The sequence below is a fragment of the Theobroma cacao genome, chromosome 1 (genome assembly GCF_053813885.1).
Source record: "Theobroma cacao isolate CCN51 chromosome 1, ASM5381388v1, whole genome shotgun sequence".
Classification (NCBI taxonomy): domain Eukaryota; kingdom Viridiplantae; phylum Streptophyta; class Magnoliopsida; order Malvales; family Malvaceae; genus Theobroma; species Theobroma cacao.
In genome coordinates this window covers 33,017,100-33,037,659 of record NC_142639.1, presented here as the reverse complement: position 1 = coordinate 33,037,659, position 20,560 = coordinate 33,017,100, and the positions used below count along the sequence as shown (strand labels likewise).

General features: G+C 35.3%; 2 protein-coding genes across 3 annotated transcripts; one reads left to right on the top strand and one right to left on the bottom strand.

Moving 5' to 3' along the window:
- Positions 1-11,004: 11,004 nt before the first annotated feature.
- On the top strand, positions 11,005-12,972 carry LOC18613175 (1-aminocyclopropane-1-carboxylate oxidase homolog 1-like). The gene is made up of 3 exons (XM_018128548.2): positions 11,005-12,116; positions 12,196-12,517; positions 12,630-12,972. The coding sequence occupies exons 1-3, from the start codon at positions 11,590-11,592 to the stop codon at positions 12,879-12,881; spliced, it is 1,101 nt and encodes a 366-aa protein (XP_017984037.2). The 5' UTR covers positions 11,005-11,589; the 3' UTR covers positions 12,882-12,972.
- A 32-nt stretch (positions 12,973-13,004) lies between these two features.
- On the bottom strand, positions 13,005-19,570 carry CPUorf7 (transcription factor bHLH155-like protein). Of its 2 annotated transcripts, XM_007050274.3 has the most exons (12): positions 19,332-19,569; positions 18,503-18,673; positions 18,120-18,204; positions 17,971-18,012; positions 17,407-17,466; positions 16,590-16,709; positions 15,544-16,426; positions 15,251-15,456; positions 15,063-15,164; positions 14,527-14,667; positions 14,075-14,200; positions 13,005-13,480 (listed from the first exon to the last, which is right to left on the bottom strand). In XM_007050274.3, the coding sequence occupies exons 1-12, from the start codon at positions 19,439-19,441 to the stop codon at positions 13,400-13,402; spliced, it is 2,127 nt and encodes a 708-aa protein (XP_007050336.3). In that variant the 5' UTR covers positions 19,442-19,569; the 3' UTR covers positions 13,005-13,399. The 2 variants fall into 2 exon arrangements, with proteins under 2 accessions (XP_007050336.3, XP_007050338.3); XM_007050276.3 differs by having other exon boundaries at positions 15,251-16,426; positions 19,332-19,570.
- Between the last annotated feature and the right edge of the window lie 990 nt (positions 19,571-20,560).

The window sequence follows — 20,560 nt, the reverse complement described above, 5'->3', positions numbered from 1 at the left end:
TCATCAAGAGTACATACCAATACTAATCACAAAAGCCATATATTAGCTAACATAATAGGTCCAAACCCGTACTAATTCAAAGAGAAGGTTTGTACATAATGGAGGCATCACGAACGCCATCAACTCATAACAACTAACGTTAATACCAAACTAGACTCAAGCTCAAGACGAACAGAGTAAACTCGTAGTTCAGGATTCCTATCAGATGCCAAAAGAGTCGATCTATCAAATAACGCTAGCCACTCGTTTCCCATATGGGAAGCCCACAAACTACATTTTTACGCATGGTAACAAACATTGGGGGAAAGTTTTTATAAACTCAATGAGTGGGCAGGAAACAAGCAAGCATTATAGAAGTATTTTAATATCCAATTAAATATCACAAGATATGTCATATTAACAGACACATATATGATGATTCATATTATTGTTCGGAATACTCATCGGATGGAATCACAGACACATTTTGTGTCTAAATCATCACCCAAAATTTTTTTATCAGGTGAACTCCCAAAAACACATACAGTGTTAACATCATCACCCGAAATGCACTCATTGGGCAAACTCCCAGAAACACATACAGTGTTAACATCATCATCCAAAATATACTCATCGAATAGAATCATAAAGACACATTCAGTATCCAAATCATCACCCATAATGCATTCATTAGGCGAACTCCCATAAACACTGGTGTACTTCCATTCCCCCACCAAGGGTGATACCGTATCGTCATATTTCTACTTCCCCATCAAAGGTGATACTATACCAACGTATTTTCACTTTCCGGCAAAAGGTGATACTATATCAACGTATTTCCACTTTCTGGCAAAAGGTGACACCAAACATAACATATCAATACTCAAGAAATTATCAAGACATAAAAGCATTTATGCTCACAAAATCGAAATCAACAAAACAATGGGCTCCATAGGCCTTAATTCTCAACACAAAAAACAACCAAGCATAATCACCATTATGTAGCTTGCTTAATATCAAACAGTACTACTCATAAAGCATAACACAATTAACTCATTGACCTAGGCATAATCCATCTAGGAAACTATATCACCTAATCATGTTCCATGGTAGTGCATTTACATGCGTTATGCATTACATGCATTAACCTCAATATTCAAACTATAACCCCACTCACCTTAGTTTGGTGGGATTTTTCTTCACTAATTATTTATCCTCAAGTGAGCTTAACCATTCTATGGTTGCATGCACCATTTATCCAACTCAACTCACTGCCATAATTATATAAAAGCAATTTCTCAATCAATCGTTTCAATCAAAATTCATAAACTCGTATCAAACCATGATTACCTCAATTTGTCTTAAATAAACGTCAATATATCACAAGTTTTCAAGCAAAACTACCTTACTTCTGTAGCTATTCTCGAGTTCCTTGAATGTATGTAGCTTTACTGAAAGTAAAATGTGAAGAATATGGCAAAGGAAGAGAAGAGAAAGCTCATAGATACTCCAAAAGCTCATAAAATTGAGCCAAGCTTGTTTTTCTCTTTTTTCGGGCGGGAGCTTAATAAAGGCTCCACTCTTTTTTTTTTCTCAAAATGGGCGAACACTATTAAAAATAAGCTTGAAATGGCCTTTTATACCTTCCTCTTTCATGCATTGGCGGATTATCCAAAGTTCCCCACAATTTCATAATTCTAATTTCTTTATTTCATTTTCTTATTGAATCAAATCAAATGCCATGATTACATATTTTTCTTTACATCACATCAAATGTCAACTCATAATTACACTTCTTTTCATGTACATTTCACTTACAATTCACTCCATTTACATTTCATTAGCATTCCACTTGCATTTCACATGCATTTCTCTCATTTTCCCTTAAGTCCTCCAACTTTTCTTTATTTCAATTAGGTTCTTCAACCATTCTCTTTACTTCAATTATCTTTTTTTTTCTTCCTTTACCTATGTACTTGCAAAATATCCGTTATGCATGCCACTAATAATAATAATAATAATAATAATAATAATAATAATAATAATAATAATAATAATAATACACACACACACACACACACACATTTAAGCTATTATCACATTGAATCGTACTCTTTTAATGTGTATGCATTACAATGCATCTCATATGCATATTTTCACTCTCTCACTTATACCAATCATGCACATCACATTCATAGCCAAAATTTGACAACAATCAATTGAGATAATATTATTTGATCTCGTTCAAAAATACTCCTTACACCTTTCGATGCTCAAAAGCATCTCATTCAATCTCAATTGACCTTATCACCCTAGAGGTCTTTCTCAAGCATGTTACTACGGTACAAGTGTTATAGATCCCCCTCTTACAAGATTTTGAATTTCAAATGCAAAGATCAATTCATCAAAAAGGGATCAATACAAGGTATCTTTTAATGGCAATGAAGGTAGAACTTTAACTAGGCAATGGTTTTTTTCTTAGTTAATGATATGGAACGAGTCAAATGGGAATTGCAAGCATAAATAGACCAGTTTTGGATCTTTTCATAATAGAAAATGAGCATAAACAGTATACACATTTAAAGCAAACGCTTCTCACATTCTTTTAAGTTTTTCATAGCAGTTGAGCTGTCATTGTAACCATTATGATATTGTTTTGCACTCACTAAGTAATATCTACCTACTAGAGGTTTTCTTGCTTGTATAGATTGAGTCAACACATAAATCCTTGAGAGCTAGGTAGCTTAATTATTCCTTAACCTTTAAAAGGTAATGTTATAGGTTCTATCTAAGCTTTTGAAATATAAAAAGGTTATACCTTAACGTTCCAAAGATATTTGTATTAGTTGAATTGAATAATCATTTGAACTTCTTAGCAAGCAAAGGTAGAGGACATAGGCTCTAAGAGGAAGAGTTGAACCTCGATTAATTGCGTTTGTAATTCTCTTTACTTTTTACTCTATATTCTTATTGCATTTATTTTTCAATTAAATTTTTATCAAATTGTTATTATCTTCATATTTGATATATTTTGTTTGAAAGTTAAAATTGTCAAAAAAATTTTTAGAAATTTAATTCACCCCTTTCTTAGATTATTCATTATAATTGAGTTAACAACAACATTAAAGGAAAATCATCAAAGCAAAATGGAAAGAAATTTTCTTCATCTATTGAGGGAGATGATGAAATTATTTAAGGTTTAAAGAAATTGACTCTTCCACTCATTATCTAAAAAGAGTCAAAAGTTTATAAACTTTCATTGAAAGGATTTGTAAAACCATTAGAAGGACCTTTGGTTGAATATGATGATTTTTTCTCTCAACAAGCTAATGATTTTGATCTTAATGTTACGTACTTCTAAAAAGGATTGGATACAAAAAAGAGCATGATGCAAATTGGTATACAAATCAATTGAACTAAATAAAAACATTGCACAACATTCCACCAAAATTCAAAAAGTTTGGCCAAAAAGATCCATGTCGAAATTTTAAAGTCAAAATCTTGGATTTTCTCCATTGAAATTGAAAATTCATAAAAAAGCTTTAAGATACATAACAATGGAATAAGTGAACGATAAACAGGAAAATCCAATGGAGTCTTCTAGTCTATAAGTTTTTATTGTTTGGAAGTCTTAAATTTAATGGAGAATATCAAAGAGCAACAACAAAAAAGAATGATAATACCTTTATTGAAATCTTGGATGACATGTCACCAAGCAAGAAAAAATAAGGGAAAAATCATCATTACCATGTCACTATTAATGATGATTGGGTATTCTTTTCAACCACCTTGCAACCATATCTCAGCATTTGACTTTGTCTATTGTATTTGCTATACTGTTCCACTTAGGATCATCAAAAATATTTTTTTAATGATTATATAAACTTAATACAATTTGTATTCTTGGTTTTATTAATAAAAATATTTTTGTATATATTTGTAATATTTTAAATTATTTAACATTTGTATTTTTTTCTTTTAAAATGACAACAGGAACCAATTAATTTAAATTTTAGAAAAAAAAAACTTTTCATAATTGACATCATCACCAACGAAATTACTAATAGAATGAACCTCATTATCGATAGAATTACCAACGGACCAACCTCACTATTGACAGATTAGAGGGCATTATCGATGGAATTTGACACAATTCGAAGCTCTCAGTTCCATCGTCAAGTCTGTTGGAACAATTTTGACAAAATTTACCCATTGACAAGTGCATCGAAACAATGCTAATGAAATTTATTGACTAACATCATCTGATATCGACCATTAACGATCTTAACATTTTATCCATTGACAATACCGACAAAATATTCCATCAACATTTATTGATGAAAAATTCATGTATTGACAGAATCACTTTTACCGACATTGCCTACCAAATACTGACGAAATTTTTTGTCAGTGTTTCGTTAGTAATTCCATTTACCAATGGATTTTCAATTTGTCAGTAAAGGTCTTGATTCTTTTGATGATCAAAAAGATTAAATTTTCATTGATTTCTCTCATCTAATAGTATAAATAAAATGCTCCTTCAAAATATTTGACATACAATTAGGAAGAATAAGATTTTGAATAATAGTTTTGAAAACTCTCATAAGTCCAAGAAAGAAGATGTGAAGGACAAAGACTTTAGAATTCTAATAGTCCAAGAAAGAAGATTTGAAGAAAATGTAAAGAACAAAGTCTCTAGACTTTCAACAAACAAATTCAAGGAAGATGATTTCAAAGAATCAAGTGTCTCTAGAGTTCCAACCCACAAGTCAAAAAAAATACCAAAGAATGAAATATCTAAAGTTTCAACAAACAAATCCAAGGAGAAAGATTCTTGAGAACCAAAATCTCTCTAGGGTTCGAACTTATAATTAAGTCAAAGAAAGAAGAACGGAAGCATAAAGTCTATAAAAGTACAAAAGGCACAAGTCAAAAGAAGAAGATTTTGAAACTCAAAACATTTCTAAAGTCTCACGAATCAAATTTTGAAGAAGTAAAGAAATTTTAAAAAAAGTAAATATTAGGTTTTAAGTTTTTTTAAGAAATTATTTTTTTAATTTTTTTTAATTCAGATCATTTATGTTTATTCAAGATCAAGTCATGAAGACTCCTAAAGTGATTCATTTTAAAGAGTTTTTAGAAATTGTAATTAATTAAATTGCTATTTATCTTCAAAATATTTTTGTCTTATTTTTGACACAAAATGTACATTTACATGGAAAGCTTACTAGGATCCATTTTTGGTAGATTTGACTTATTTCCAATATGTTACAGGGACCAGGCACATAGGATTCTGTTGATTGACTAAGAAATCTGAAAAAATGAAAAAGCTAAAAAACAGAGAAGCTTAGAAAATTCTTATCGAGGAACAAGAAAGAGAAAAATTCTTGATGAGCACAAAATAGTGTGCTGCACACACTCTCCACTTAACAAAGAGAAAGAATGGTATTTATAGGTGGTTACATAAGAGACAAAATAGACAGCTAGCTAAGGGCACCTGGTTCTCTAGAAACATCTAAAAGAATAGTGCATAGAGAGACGGCCACACAAACCTAACATCTGCCCAAGTAAAACGACACAGCATTTGAAAGAAAAAATATTGTTGATAAACAAAAAGGATAACACATAAAACTGATAAGGATCAACCAACATCAACCATTTTTTTTTTTTTTTGCAACTATGACTTTCCTATAACCTTTAACCTTTGAATCAGCTTGGCAGCAAGATGAAGCCATTTTTCAACACACCTTTTTGGTTTTTATCTTGCTAACTCCCAATAGTTCTTTAAGATAAGCAAATTTCTCCTTATTCAAGCACTTTGTAAATATATCAACCACCTACTCAAAGGTACCACAGTGTAGAATAGCAATTTCCTCTTTTTTAACAGTATCCCGGATGAAGTGAAACTTCACTTTTATGTGCTTTGTCCTTCCATGATGTACTGGATTCTTAGTAATAGATATTGCTGATTAATTGTCTATCATCAATGGTGTTCCTGATTTCTACTTGAACCCCAAATCTTCTAACATTTTCCTGATCCAGATGGCTTGATTTGCAGTTGATGCAGCAGAGATATACTTTGCTTTAGCTGAGGATTGTGCAACCACCTCCTGTTTCTTAGAGTTCCAAGAGAAAACAACACTTCCAAATGAAAAACAATAGCCTCATGTGCTTTTAGAGTCGTCCAAACTCCCTGCCCAATCATTGTCACAGAAACCAACCAATTCACTGCTCTTGTCCTTTTCAAATCTCAAACCATAATCTACTGTCCCTTTAATATACCGCAAGACTCTCTTTGCTGCCAAGTAGTGGTTATGAGAAGGTTTTGCATAAATCTAGACAACAAACTTGCAAGATACATTAAGTTCAGTCTTGATGCAGTCAAGTACAGTAGACTCCCTATGATACTTCTGTAATTCGAGCTTACAGCCTTAGGAGTTCCATCATCTTTACTCAGCTTACTGTTGGAAGTAAGAGGAGTCTCAACAGACTTACAATTCTCCATGTGAAACCTCTTCAACAATTTAGTAGCATATTTCTTCTGATGAATACAAATTGAATCTGCACTTTGAATAAACTGCAGTCCCAAGAAATAATGCATCTCCCCCAAGTCAGACATTTCAAACTCCCTCATCAATTTTGTCTTGCAATCTGACAGAATATTGTCATCAACACTAGTAATCAAAAGGTCATCCACGTATAATGAGATTATCACTCTAACCAGTTCACTTGATTTGTAGACATACAACGTAGGTTCATTAGCACTCCTCAAAAACCTTTCTACAAGTAAGAAAGAATCAATTTGAACATACTAGGCTCTAGGAGCCTACTTCAAACCATATAATGCTTTTACAAGCTTACAAACTTTCTCTTCATTTCCAAGTTTAATGAAACCTTCAAGTTGCTGAATGTAGATATCCTCAATAAGGTGACATTTCAAAAAAGCTGACTTCACATCAATGTGGAATATTTTCCAACCCTCTCTAGCAACTAAGGCAGTGAGCATCCTGACAGTGTCCTATCTAGAAACTGGAGCAAAAGTCTCCTAATAGTTTATACCATAAATTTAAGAATAGCCTTTAGCCACCAGCCTTACTTTAAGTTTGTAACTGATCCATCAACATTTAGTTTGGTCTTATATATCCACTTAACTCTAATAATGTGCTTACCTTCTGGTTTGTCAACCAGTATCCAAGTCCCATTTTTGTCAATCATTTGCATCTCTTGTTCCATTGCCTGCACCCATCTAACATCTTTAATAGCTTCATTATAGCATTTCGGTTTTGTGATAGCAACATTACACCTTGCATATATATCTTGCAAGGATCTAGTTCTTCTGATTGTAAGGCTCTCATCCTCAATATCTGTCTCATCCTACTTATCTTCATAAACTGATTTTAATCGATCAACACTTTCAATCACTGATTTCTCCCAATTCCATTTTGAAAACTCATCAAACTCGGTGTCTCTATTGACCAATATCTTCTTAGTTTTCACATCATACAGCTTATATTCTTTTGTAACCTCACTGTATCCAATGAAGATTGTCACAACACTCTTCTCATCAAGCTTTGACCTCTTCTTATCTGGAATCTTTACATAGCAAATGCTACCAAAGATATTCAAGTGTGTTACCGACGGTTTGTAACCAAACTAATACTCAAAAGGAGTTTTACCTGATACTGACCTGGTCTTGGTTCTGTTCAATAAATAATTTGCTGTATTAACAGCTTCTGGCCAAAATAGCTTAGGAATATCCTTTTGAAACAGCCAGCACCTTGCCATCTCCAAGAGTGTCCTATTATTCCTTTCAGAAACTCCATTTTGCTGAGGACTATAGGTTGTTGTAAGTTGATAAGTGATACCAAGATGAGTTAACAACTTCTCAAATTCAGTAACTGTGAATTCCTTCCCATTATCACTTTTAAGTGTTTTAATGGTAGTGTTAATCTGATTCTCAACCAAACTTCTGAACTTAATAAAGTTCATTAATGCATCAAACTTAACTTTAAGAAAATATATCCAGCAGTATCTAGACATATCATCAATAAACACTAGGTAGTGCCTGCTGCCACCAAGGAAGACAATCTCCATAGGTCCTCTTAGGTCAATGTGGACCAACTGTAACTTCTCAGTAACCTTCCACTTCCTGTTTTTTGGAAATGAAGTTCTTCTTTGTTTTCCAAACTAGCAAATGCTGCACACATACTTAGGCTTAATGATCTTAGGCAATCCTTCAACCATCTCTTGTGTAGCCATATCCTGCAAAGATTTGTAGTGCACATGCCCTAACCTCCTATGCCACAGTTCTGACTCATCAACAGTATTGATAGAGGCCTTCTGTTCTGTATGCTTCCAATCAATCGGATAGCATCTATTCTTCATCTCCACTGTGAACAGTTCATCACCTTTAGGATCAAACACTATGCAACATTTATCTTTGAAAAAGAGAGCATAGTGACTCTCAGTAAGCTGTCAACACTAAGCAAATTTTGATTAGCTTCAGGAACAAAAAAGACATTTGAAATATACTTGATGTCGGACTGAGTTCTACCATAACAGTCCCTAATCCAAGTATCTTTAAGAAAGTTCCATTGCCAATTTCAACTTTGGACCTGTAGCTCTTATCCAAGACAGAAAATTGACTCTCATCCCTAGTTAAATGATTTGAACAGGCACTATCTAACAGCCACAAGTTCTTTTTAAATGAACCTCTCACTTCTCTAGTCATGAATAACACCTCCTCAGGTTCTTCAACTTGCTCAGCCACTGCAACCTTCTCTTCGGACTTAACTCCTTTATTTTTACAGACCTTTTCAACATGTCCAAATTGGTTACAAGACCTACATTTCACATTTGGTTTGTACCAACAAAATTTTACAGAGTGAGTGGTTTTCTTGCAATGTGGACAAGGTTGATACTTTTGCTTTTGTTTTTCAGGTTTACCATCAGCTCCTTTCTTATCCTTATCCTTCCTATTAACTTCACTCTTTTTTGTATTGCTACTGTTTACTTTGAGATTTTTAGTCTGAGCTACCAAGGCACTATCAACTACACCTCTTTGCCTAAATGCTCTTCTTTGCTCCAGACCCTCTAGAACATTTACCAGTTCTTTCATAGTCATATGAGTAATATCCCTAGAATCTTTTAAGGAGGAAATTTTGGATTCATATTTTTCTAGGAGACTCACTAGTATCTTGTGCACCAACTTCTCCTTTGTAATAGCCTTTCCCAACAACTTCAACTAATTCACAATACTCATCATTCTTCTAGAGAACTCCCTAATATTCTCATCATCTTCCATCCTTAACATTTCAAACTGTCTAGACAAATTCAAAGACTGAATACACCTAGTCCTATCACTACCAAAAAACTCATCCTTCAAATGATACCATACCTCCTTAGGACTATCTAAATGCATAATCCTAGAGAAAATTTCATCAGAAACAGCTGAATGCAAACTAGACAAAGCTTTGTACCTTTTAGCTTTGTCCTCTTTAAACTGTCAAATCTGAGCAAGAATAGGGTTAGCATGACATTGAATAGGCTCCTCACCAATCTCCATAACCTCCTAAAGACAATAAGCCTTCAGATACAACCTCATCTTTACTTACCAAATAACATAGTTTTCACCAGCAAAGACTGGTGGAGTAGAGGTGCTGAAACTCGCAGCAGCCATGAACACTAAACCACTCAAAAAAAAGATGATCAAACTTGAAGGATGATGATGAGAAAAAGAAGTAAATAGCCCCTTAAGACCCGTTGCAGAGCTCTGATACCATGTTGATTGACTAAGAAATCTGGAAAAATGAATGAGCTAAAAAATAGAGAAGCTGAGAAAATTCTTATTGAGGAAGAAGAAAGAGAAAAATTCTTGATGAGCACAAAACAGTGTGCTGCACACACCCTCCATTTAACAAAGAGAAAAAAATGGTATTTATAGGTGATTACATAAGAGACAAAATAGACAGCCAGCTAAGGACACCTGGTTCTCTAGAAACATCTAAAAGAATAGTGCATAGAGAGACAGCCACACAAGTCTAACGTCTGTACAAGTAAAACGACACAGCATTTGAAAGAAAAACTATTGCTGATAAACAAAAAGGATAACACATAAAACTGATAAGGATCAACCGACATCAACCATTCCTTTTTCTACAACTATGAATTTCCTATAACCTTTAGCCTTTGAATCAGCTTGGAGCAAGATGAAGCCATCTTTCAACAGATTCACCATTACTCCTATGATGTAATGGAGAAGAGAGGGAGTTCATGTTGTTCTCTATGATTTAATAAACTACATAATAGCACAAAATTAAAGAACGCAAATTTATTCGATTTTGAGCTAAAAGCAAAAGCAACTTATGATCTGATGTAATTGTTGACCCTTTTGTAGTCATATTGATGTGAAGAAGGTCTTTGTATTTTATTTTTATACACTACTCCACTTAACTTTGTTTTGTTGGCTTTGATTTATCCAGGTGGATGGTGCTATGTAGCCCTCAACTTGTCAAGCTTTTTATTGCTGCTTTAACATATATTTCTCCTAAGTAACTACCCATATATATATATGTTCCTATTTTCAATTTGTAAGCAAAAACTATGAACCTCTAAACAATTTATGGTCGGTGAAACAGACATGAACAATTAAAAAAGGAAAAGGGAATGAAATACTTTGTAACTGAAATTAAACCAATAAAAACTTACAGCTGCTACTTAATTATTATTTTTTTTTGAAAGAGCTACTTAATTATTATTTTGTGCTACTGATCTTCAGAACATTTATTCCCACTTCCAACCACAAAAGGCTAAATTCAACTCATTTAGGCTTTAGCCTATAATGTCGTTTGGCACTCAACTCATCCACCATAGTATCTTGAATGCCATCGATTTTATATGCCTGCCTTGAAACAAATTTTATATCAATTCCCAATAGTAAGTCAAGCTTGGACTATTCTCCCTCCTTATCTTTTTATTTATCTTATCTTTTCTGTAAGATGCTCACTTGCTGAGGCCTATGTCAATTTGTGTAAAAAAATTGTTTGCTTGTACAATCATGTTCGACTATACATTATGCCTGGCTGGATTTTGAAGAATATTTCCCCATCAAGATAAAAATGCCATTTTCTCCTTCATCTTCCCTGTTTCGTCTTTTCCCTGGCTAAGGAAAGTGTTTCTGCTTTGGGTATAGTCGTGATACATGAAAAGGCCATACAATCTGAGGAAAAGATATTTGTTTAATCTGTGCCTATGAAAGCTGTGTAGTAACGTATCAAGACGGTGATTTTCAAGGAGCCTTTTGGCATCGTGCTGAGTTTGGTCTTTTTCAACTACACATTTCCTTGCTACATTTTCTTTATATAATACTATATCAAAGCTCAAAGGAATTTGTTCTAACCATTTTCAGTTAGTCATTCATTCAACCAGGCATCTTTGTACCCTTTCCATGCATGAATGGTCACAAGTCACAACCAAGTACTCTTTTAAACGCCATTCAATTCATTCAAATAAGCATCTTTGCACTCTTTTTTCCTGCCTAAATGGTCACAACCAATAGCTAAAATTTGCGCTTTGGTTGCACTAAGTAATTTCCGGCTGACATTTGTTTACATGGAAGTGATTTCTGAAGAGGGTTCAAGTTATGACAGAGCAAAGGAAGTGCAAGACTTCGATGAAACTAAAGCCGGGGTTAAAGGACTTGTCGACTCTGGCGCTATCAAGATTCCCAAGTTCTTCATCCATCCCCTGGAAAACCTGCAAAAACCAAATGCTAGTGGTCCCAGTACAGTTTGTTTCCGAGTTCCAGTGATAGATATGGAAGGCTTTCAAGGAAGCCGACGGAAGGAGATATTGGATGGAATTGTGGCCGCATCAGAAACATGGGGTTTTTTTCAAGTGGTTAACCATGGAGTTCCTCTTTGCATTATGGATAACATGCTGGAAGGCGTACGCCAATTCCATGAGCAACCAAAGGAAGTGAAGATGGAATGGTACTCCCGGGATTATAAGCAACCTGTTAGGTATTTCTGCAATGGAAATCTCCTTGTAAACAAAGGAGCTGCAAGTTGGAGGGATTCAATAGCTTTTGATTTCCATGATGGCCAACTAGACCCCGGATTTTTTCCACCAGTGTGCAGGTATTATGAAAAATGCAATTTAAGAACCAAGAGTGTAAGTATGGATGCAAACTGAAAATTTTTGAATAAACTTTCGCAGGGAAGCTGTAAGTGAATACATAAAACACATGATGAAGCTTAGAAAGACACTATCCGAACTGCTATCAGAGGCTTTGGGGCTTCATAGTGACTACCTTGCCAGCACAGGATGCATGGAAACTGAGTCACTGGTGTGCCACTACTACCCAGCTTGCCCTGAGCCAGACTTAACGCTGGGTGCTACCAAGCATTCAGACCCATCTTTCCTGACCATTCTCCTTCAAGAAAATGTCAGAGGGCTCCAAGTTTTTCATCAAAATAACTGGGTTGATGTTCCTTCTCTACCAGGCGCTTTTGTAATAAACATTGGCGACTTCATTCAGGTATAGTCTTATTATCACGACATTTGATTTTTATACATGACAGAGATGCAAGCAAATTTTTTTCCCCTAGACTAGAATGACAATTTAGGGTTCTCTTTTCTCCTTTTACTAGCTCATCACAAATGGCAAATTCAGAAGTGTGGAGCACAGGGTGCTAGCAGGACAAGTACCGAGGGCATCAGTCGCGTGCTTTTTCTATCCAAGCACAGCAAATAAGTTTAAACCATATGCACCAATAAAAGAGCTTCTGACAGAAAATAATCCACCTATATACCGAGAAACTCATGTCACTGAATATATGGCCTATTTCAGGTCCAAAGGTCTGGATGGAAACTCAAGCCTTCCTCATTTTAAATTGCAATAACCTTATGATGCAATGATATTACAAGATCATTATTTTGAGAAGCATTAATATAAAAGTAGTCTGTAATTTAGCTAATAATGTTTTTTGATGTCCAATTTTTTCTTTCTCATGTGCAATGGCTCCTTTAATGGCAAATGTTAAACTATACATGTTAATAAGTCGAGAACCAAAGTTTGTAGCAGTTTCAGATGGAAAATATCCAACCAAGGCAACCCAGATTGGAATATTATCACCACTTACAAATAACTCATGATGTCTAATGTAAACTGGGAAAGGAGGGAAGAAAACAATAGATGGTATTTCCCACACACTATGAAGAACAGAAGCAACATACTCTTCACAAAATGTTTCTTAAGCAATGCTTTGTCTCCGTTTCCCCTACCTTAAATATTTTTTAGGGGACAGGGAGACAAAGACAAGAAGCGAAAACCATTCAGCCAATCAAAATCACAAACCACTCACAATATTTTACATAGGAGCCAAAATGACTGCTTCCAAGAGGTGACAAGCCATTGCTGCTAGTTTGTAGCCTGGGATTGCAAAATTTGGACAAGTGACCATAAGATATCCATTCTATGCATAACTCTATTGTTCTGTCCCTGCAATGGTTCAGAATGGGAAATTAGTATAGAAAAAAGAAACAAAGTTCAAAGAGGATTAAAAAATTGAATTATTTGGCACTTAAAAATGGAATTCATACATGCATGGGGTTTAGGAGGTATGGCCTATAATCGACTCAATGTATAAATTTCATACATATCAAAAGAAAAACATTGGCATTTTCTATTGGCATCCTATGAGTATGTTTTGGGCAGGCACTTAACTGATGGTACACACGGATTACAGCCTCAAATGAAAAGACAATTGTTTTTTGCTCAAAATGCAAAGACAACAATGACACAACACTTCACAAGATGTTGAACATGTCCCCTTGTTATGTAGTTTTTTTGTTGACATAATTGCTTCCATCAGTGCATGCAATTTCGACATTAATCTTCAGCATCCAGCATGTGGGTAATGAAACTTTGAAAACTTACAAATTAGCAAGAAATGCTTTAATATTGTGGCTAGCCAATACTAACTATTAAAGATGAAAATTGAGATGTCAAAATGGTACTACAAAAGGGCAATAACTCATATGTGGATTTATTGCTTAATATGCCATATAATTCATCATGGAGAAGAAATACTACCTCAACCACAAAACATATCCAAGTCTTCTCACCATGTGCTTCTGTAACCCCTTTTAAGATTGTCAGGCCCAAGCTTCTGATCGCCTCTGCTATTTCAAGAAAATGACTACACTCCTCACACAACATCTGCACGGATCAACTAAAATACTTTTAACACCAAGAGGAAACCAAAATCAAAGAGTCAAATGTAAAGTCAAAACTTTGACTGTATTAAAGCTAACATGATCCTTGGTTGTCATATTTTCAGATTTTCCCATTTCTTATATGCTTAATTCTTTTTAATTTCTAACATATTTTATATTTTTGATAGCAGTGAAATAATGTAAAAAACTACCTAATCAGACCTACACTAAGGAGGCAACCTTCCAATGAAATCCTAAACTTAGCAAACAAAAACTATAATGATATCAACAGAAACAATTCTCATGAACCTACACAGAATCTGTACACACCTCTACAAGCATCTGCCCATTTTTGTTTGTATTCTCCACTACTATTGAGCAAACTTTTAGATGGCTTCCCACTTCCACTGCCCAGCTTGAACCTTGTTCATAATTGGATGATCCAAGCATGCCAGCTCCCTTGTGATGAATCTAAAAATTCAGCAATAAGACATAAACTGACAGAACAAAACGTTGTACGCTCTCACCATTGGTCAGTGTTTCCACTATGTCCACCTAATTCTACATCAACAGTAAATTCAAACATTTTTTGCAGTAATAGGGGCTTGAAAAATTGTGACCACTTGATATCAGCTACTGCTCAGTAATTATGTTGCCGTTTCATGACAAATGACAACAATCTATACAAATATGTCGACAAGCCTCACAAGTGCAACCCCAATAAAGAAAATTCCAATAAAACTTAAATGAGATCATTTAATTCATATGCCCCAACACTTGAACATATCATGGAGATCCTCTCAGTATCGAATTTATTGAGCCAAAAAAAGAAAGATTATTTACTAGAAAACTGCCTGGGCCTTTACCTTTGATTCAGCACATTTACTGAGCTTGTCCGCATGCTTAGTGATGCCTTGCAGAAAGACCATGTGCTTGATTGTGCGCTCCAGCAATGAATCAATACTGCACTGAAGATTTTTCTTCAAATTTTAGCAGATTGACATATATAAGGACAGAAACAGTAACCATCAGAATCCTACCGCAAGAAACTTACCTTTGCTCCGTTGGGCACAAGCTCCCTTAGCTCCTTAATACGATCTTGAATGAGTTGTCTGTCCCTTGGCCTAGGCCTGGGATTTTCACCAGGTCTAGCCCTCTTTTTGTTGTTCTTAGCAGGCTCTGAAGACCTCTCAAACTGCTCACTGCAATTGCTGGGGCAAGTTGAAGAAAATCCTTTGGAAGACATTGCACCACATAACTCTGATGAATTCAGGCAGTGCTGTGTGTTATCTTCCACAAGAGAGGACTGGTTAATTGAATAACCTGCTGAATTAATAGTATGCTTACTTTGGCTTGAAGGCTCTGGTGTATTTCCAGTTGTCAACAATGATGGTGCTGATCTGCAAGATGATCTTTCAGCTTTGATATCACTCCCACTATGGCAAACATTTGCCACTACTGCTTCTAGGAGATTCTCTGAACCAGATTCAAAAGTCAACTGGCTGCTGCTCATTCCCTCTGGCATTTCGATATTACCTCCAGCCTCCATATTCTCTGCCTGCCAATCAGCATAGATACTCTTTCTGATAAAAGCTGGTCCCAGTGCTTCATAAAGCTCACAGCCAACAGAAAACTTTAAGGAAGTGTTCATCGGGTCCAAGTGACTTATCTCATTTTGATTCCCCAACTTCTTTAAGTCTTTTTGAAATTTCATGTCTGAAGATTCAGGTATATCCAACACCTCATTTGGATAAGAACTCAAACTACTTGACTTAACCGTATCACTATGTGCAGAGTTAAGGAAGTTTGAGGAGAAGTATGCATGATCAACTCCATACCGTTCCCTGCCACCAACAGGATTGTTAGCATAGACATTTTCTGGTACCAAACTTGAATTTTTCCATCCACTATTCTCCCCTTTCCATACCCCATTGTTTATCAAAATCCTCCCTAACTGATTTTGATGCTCCAAATTGGAAACATTGGATCTTGGTGTCAGTAACTTAGCACTCTCATCATTTCTTGCTGAGGATAGTTCAAGTCCTTCATGCTTATTTTCCACTTCCACTGCCCCTTTGGGATGATTATTGGACAGTGGAAGAACAAACAATCTATCACTGTACTTCCTGGGATGTGAAAACTCAGGCAACAAAGCATCTGGCCCTTGCTCGTCTACAGTTTTATCTAAAGGAATACCATCTGAATCTAAAAGTTTTGTAGGTAAATCTAGCTGCAAAATGAAGATACAGAAACATGATTACCATAAAATATATTTTTGGGCCAAAGAGAGGAAAATTACAACAAGGCCTCATTAATACGTACACATGTAATTTTGTGTGAGGTGGATACACACATGCTGACATGCACACACAGAGAGAGAAAGAGAGTTATACCTGAAATAATGAACTCTTCATGCTACATTCTATTGGACTGGCAATATGCCCTACAGAAGAATCTTGAAGAGCAAAAAAAACATCTCTGATGTGACTTACTAGCTTCACATCCTCAAATACCTGCTCCATTCAAATAAATAAAACTAGACATAAATGCAGTATAGACAATGAGCTTTAAAAACTACAGCAAGTAACAACACACTATTACCAATGATAATAAATGTCAAATCTGGAGAAGGCTTCATAATTGGGAGTATTACATATAATCAAGTGGAAAATCTACTAGAGCCTAATTAAATACCTGAAGCATATGAAATGTCTCAAACCAAATAATTGAAATTAAATTATAAAAATGCTGCCTTATTAAGACATGACTTAATAACTCTTTACCATGTTAAAAATGCCTTTAACAAATTAAATCATGAATATTTCTAATCCATAATTTTCAGTGTATTCCATCCAAAATAAACGTCTAGAGTTGAGAATTCAGAGAAATAAAAGAATTCAACCGGTAACAGAAATACTGCAGAAAATGTATCAAAATTACAAGGACAAAGCCACACAAGAATTAATATTTTCAAAAACCAACTAATTACTTTTAAAAAAAAAAATCCAACTACCTTATTGATGCTGCTTCAAAAGTAGATAACATCTTTCAAACAAGCCCAATACATTCACATAAAACAAGAACCTTAGAAGGTTAAATATATCCATTCCAGAACCCCAAATAAAGTTGCACAAACATCAACTCAAAGTAAATACATTGACAAGCATCCATAAAGTAGAAATGCACCAAAACAATTGGAACTCATCTTACTTTATTTAAGGAGCCAAGCTGCACAACTCCATGTTGAACAACAGCAACAACAACAATGGTCTACAAGGAGATATGAAAAGTACTTCTATTAACAGAATAACCATATATATAATAAAGGAAAAGAAACTCTAGGTAAAAAATAGGTTTAGACAACATTATGAAGTGCATCTACTTCCAAACTGTCCAGGAGACAAATAAAGAAAAGTAAAACTTATATTCACTTTATGCTGACGTCAAATAAACTAGCCCTGTGTAAGTGAAGGACAACAAAATGCCTTCATTCAAAGTACAAGCTCGACCAACACCCGATCATTTGACTCATTTGTTAGTACATGATCCCCTTACCTGAAAGCGGGGTTTGAATCCCCCTACCTAAAGAGTAGGGATCGAATTCCCCCATCCCCTAATTTTATAAAAAAAAAAGTACAAGCTCTACCAAAAAGGTTTGACCTTTGACCAAGAAACATAATCAATTTTTGACTTCTGTGCGTTGAACCATGGTTATCATCACAACTAAAATACGTTGCACTAGAGATATTTAGAGGTGGAAAAATGCATGCATACCCTGATCCCTGCTGCAAATTGACTTTGCCAACCATCACAGAACTGAAATTCAACCCAATTAAGACAGAAAAATTAGTATGAGAATAATGGAAACAAAAATCAACTGTGAAACAGTATGTTTGCTATCATTGCTTGGTAAAGTTCCTCACCTCAAACAATGAGCAGGAGCTGTTAACATGCTTATCGGCAAATATCCACTGATGCTTTCCAGAAACTGCCACCTGTCCAACAATCCTGTAAAACAAGGGATAAATACTCATAGGAATTGTTGGATAAGCTACATGCTTGATTAACCACTTCTTTTCCAATTCAGAAATTTGATTATTCATAACCAGAATCATAATTAGAATTAAACAGAGTTTTGGAACTTGAAATTATTTGATGAGTGCAGACTTAAGCAGAAGAAAATGCAAAAAGACTGAAGGGGGTAACATGACCCCAACTTCAAACCCTTCCATCCTGGATCATAATTTTTTAACTACTGCAGTAAAAATGCAAAAACATACAAAAACTGAAGAATATTGAGCCATACCCTTCCCCTAGAGAATATACATGATAAGACATCTTTGCCACAGCTAAACCAAGGGGATCATGTGAACAATATCCACTCTGCAAGTTGTCTAGTGTATGATGGAAACAATTATTCTCCGAAGGATCATGTTGGTCATGATTGTCATAGTACGCATCCTCCCAAGTCAGCACCCTGCAGTAAGTTCAACAACCAGAATGACAATCAAGCAAACGCAGCAAGTTATTTTCACCAAAGGCCAGCATACTATCCCACACAATTAAAGGTAGTACAGAGTCACTATTACTTATACTCTCTTCTGATAATCTCAGTATCAATATTTCCAAAAAAATTTAACATCATTGACAAAAAAAGGATCCTTGAACTAATCAAGTAGTATTGGCCCATTTTTGGTCTTTTTCATTTATAAAGAAAAAGTATTTAAAAAAACTAAAAAAAAAGTATGCTAATTTCAGGAACTCAAAGCGGCAGCCTGCGAATAAATACTAAAAAGGGTAGATGGGAAGAAAATAAAGGGTGTGAATTATATCCTATGCCAATTCCAGGGGTCGAAGCCATTCCAACCTATTTCAGAACATGACAACTATACCTGGAATACTAAAATTAACCAAAACCTTATTCACTTTAGATCATAAAGTCCAAATAATTAGATGCTGATGCACCCAAACTCCGAACTAGGTGACCTCAAGCAACGCGATGATATGTTCACAAGCTTTTTCGTAATCTATACTAAAAACAAGCACACTGCAAATTAAAAAATTAAACAAATACAATGATCAACTTAAAAAAAAAAAAAAAACCAGAAAAGATGGAAAGACGGAAGTTTACTTACATTCGAGCTCGATGCTTAAGCTTCCAGAAAACGGCGTACTTCCACTCCGTATTGAGACAGAGACTTCTCAGTATCTGGTGCAAACCACTGCTACTTGTACTGCTAGCCATCTCTATCTCTAGTCAAAAAAACCCAAATTTTATTTTGTTCAAAAATGCCCCCCCACGCCACTCCACCCAAAAACAGCAAAATTTCAATCAAAATCACCCCCCAAACTAAGTCTTTATTTGTTTGCAATAAGGCCCCTAGCTTCCTCTGTAAGAGCCTCTTCCAGCCTGTTTTCTCCTCAACCCCGCTCGTGGTTTTATCGGCGGTCCCACCGTTGCCAGTAACAGACTATCCGTTCCCATTCCCTCTTCGGCAAACAAGAAAAGGAAGCCAAAAAGAAGGAACGATCTTTTAAAAGATTCGCCGCAGATGCCGATTACAAGATCGAACTGGCGAGATCAGTCACGAAACTCTCGTCGCAGTACACTCCGTTAAAGTTGCTGCATTTAGCCATCATATTTTTTGTTCTCGCAACAAAGAATGAAAACAACTTAGTTTTGAGTCGTTGAAGAGAAAGGAAGATTGTGCAGAAAGGTTTAGCTTATATCCGACGACATGGATCGTTGAACTCGTTGGAGATCAATTTTGCCTTTTCTTTTTCCAAAAGAAAAATAGCGAGGATCAACAAATGATAATTGTAGTAGAAAGGAGGAAGAAGAAGAGGATCAAGGCTGAAAAGAGCAGCTTTCAAGGAAGTCGAATTCCAAGGCGTGTGCTACATTTGTGGACATGTTTATTTGGCTTTCTACCGCCTTTACTTGTTAATAGATCAGCAGCTTCCTCGACGAAACCGGGCGCGGCGTAACTTTATAAGCCGCACCTGACCTGCACGCACCAGGCGCATTTTAGGGCCCTCCACTGGGTTAAAACAGTTAATGCTTTTGTTTTGGTGTGAAAGAAGAAATTGGTATTGGTACGGGGGAGGGGAGGAGGGACTATGTATGCATGTAGTGTAGATGTAGAGATGTGAAATGGGGAAAACCAAACCAAATGGGGTAATTGAGTACACTTTCTAACTAGTGTCATTTTATGGCCAACAAAATGATGTCCCCTTAGAGGATTTTGCATCTTATCTTTTCATTCCATTCTTTTCTTTTCTTTTCTCAACTATCATTCTATTGCCTAAAACCTGTGGCACCTTTGCTTTCATCTGTTTCTCACTATTCATGCTATATCCTTCT

Coding starts and splice junctions, on each gene's coding strand:
- LOC18613175 (XM_018128548.2), top strand. CDS start 11,590: ATGGAAGTGATTTCTGAAGAGGGTTCAAGTTATGACAGAGCAAAGGAA. Junction 12,117..12,195: donor TTTTTTCCACCAGTGTGCAG/GTATTATGAAAA, acceptor AAACTTTCGCAG/GGAAGCTGTAAGTGAATACA. Junction 12,518..12,629: donor ACATTGGCGACTTCATTCAG/GTATAGTCTTAT, acceptor TCCTTTTACTAG/CTCATCACAAATGGCAAATT.
- CPUorf7 (XM_007050276.3), bottom strand. CDS start 19,441: ATGGCTAGCAGTACAAGTAGCAGTGGTTTGCACCAGATACTGAGAAGT. Junction 18,205..18,502: donor GTATATTCTCTAGGGGAAGG/GTATGGCTCAAT, acceptor CTTGTTTTACAG/GATTGTTGGACAGGTGGCAG. Junction 17,467..17,970: donor AATTTGCAGCAGGGATCAGG/GTATGCATGCAT, acceptor ATCTCCTTGTAG/ACCATTGTTGTTGTTGCTGT.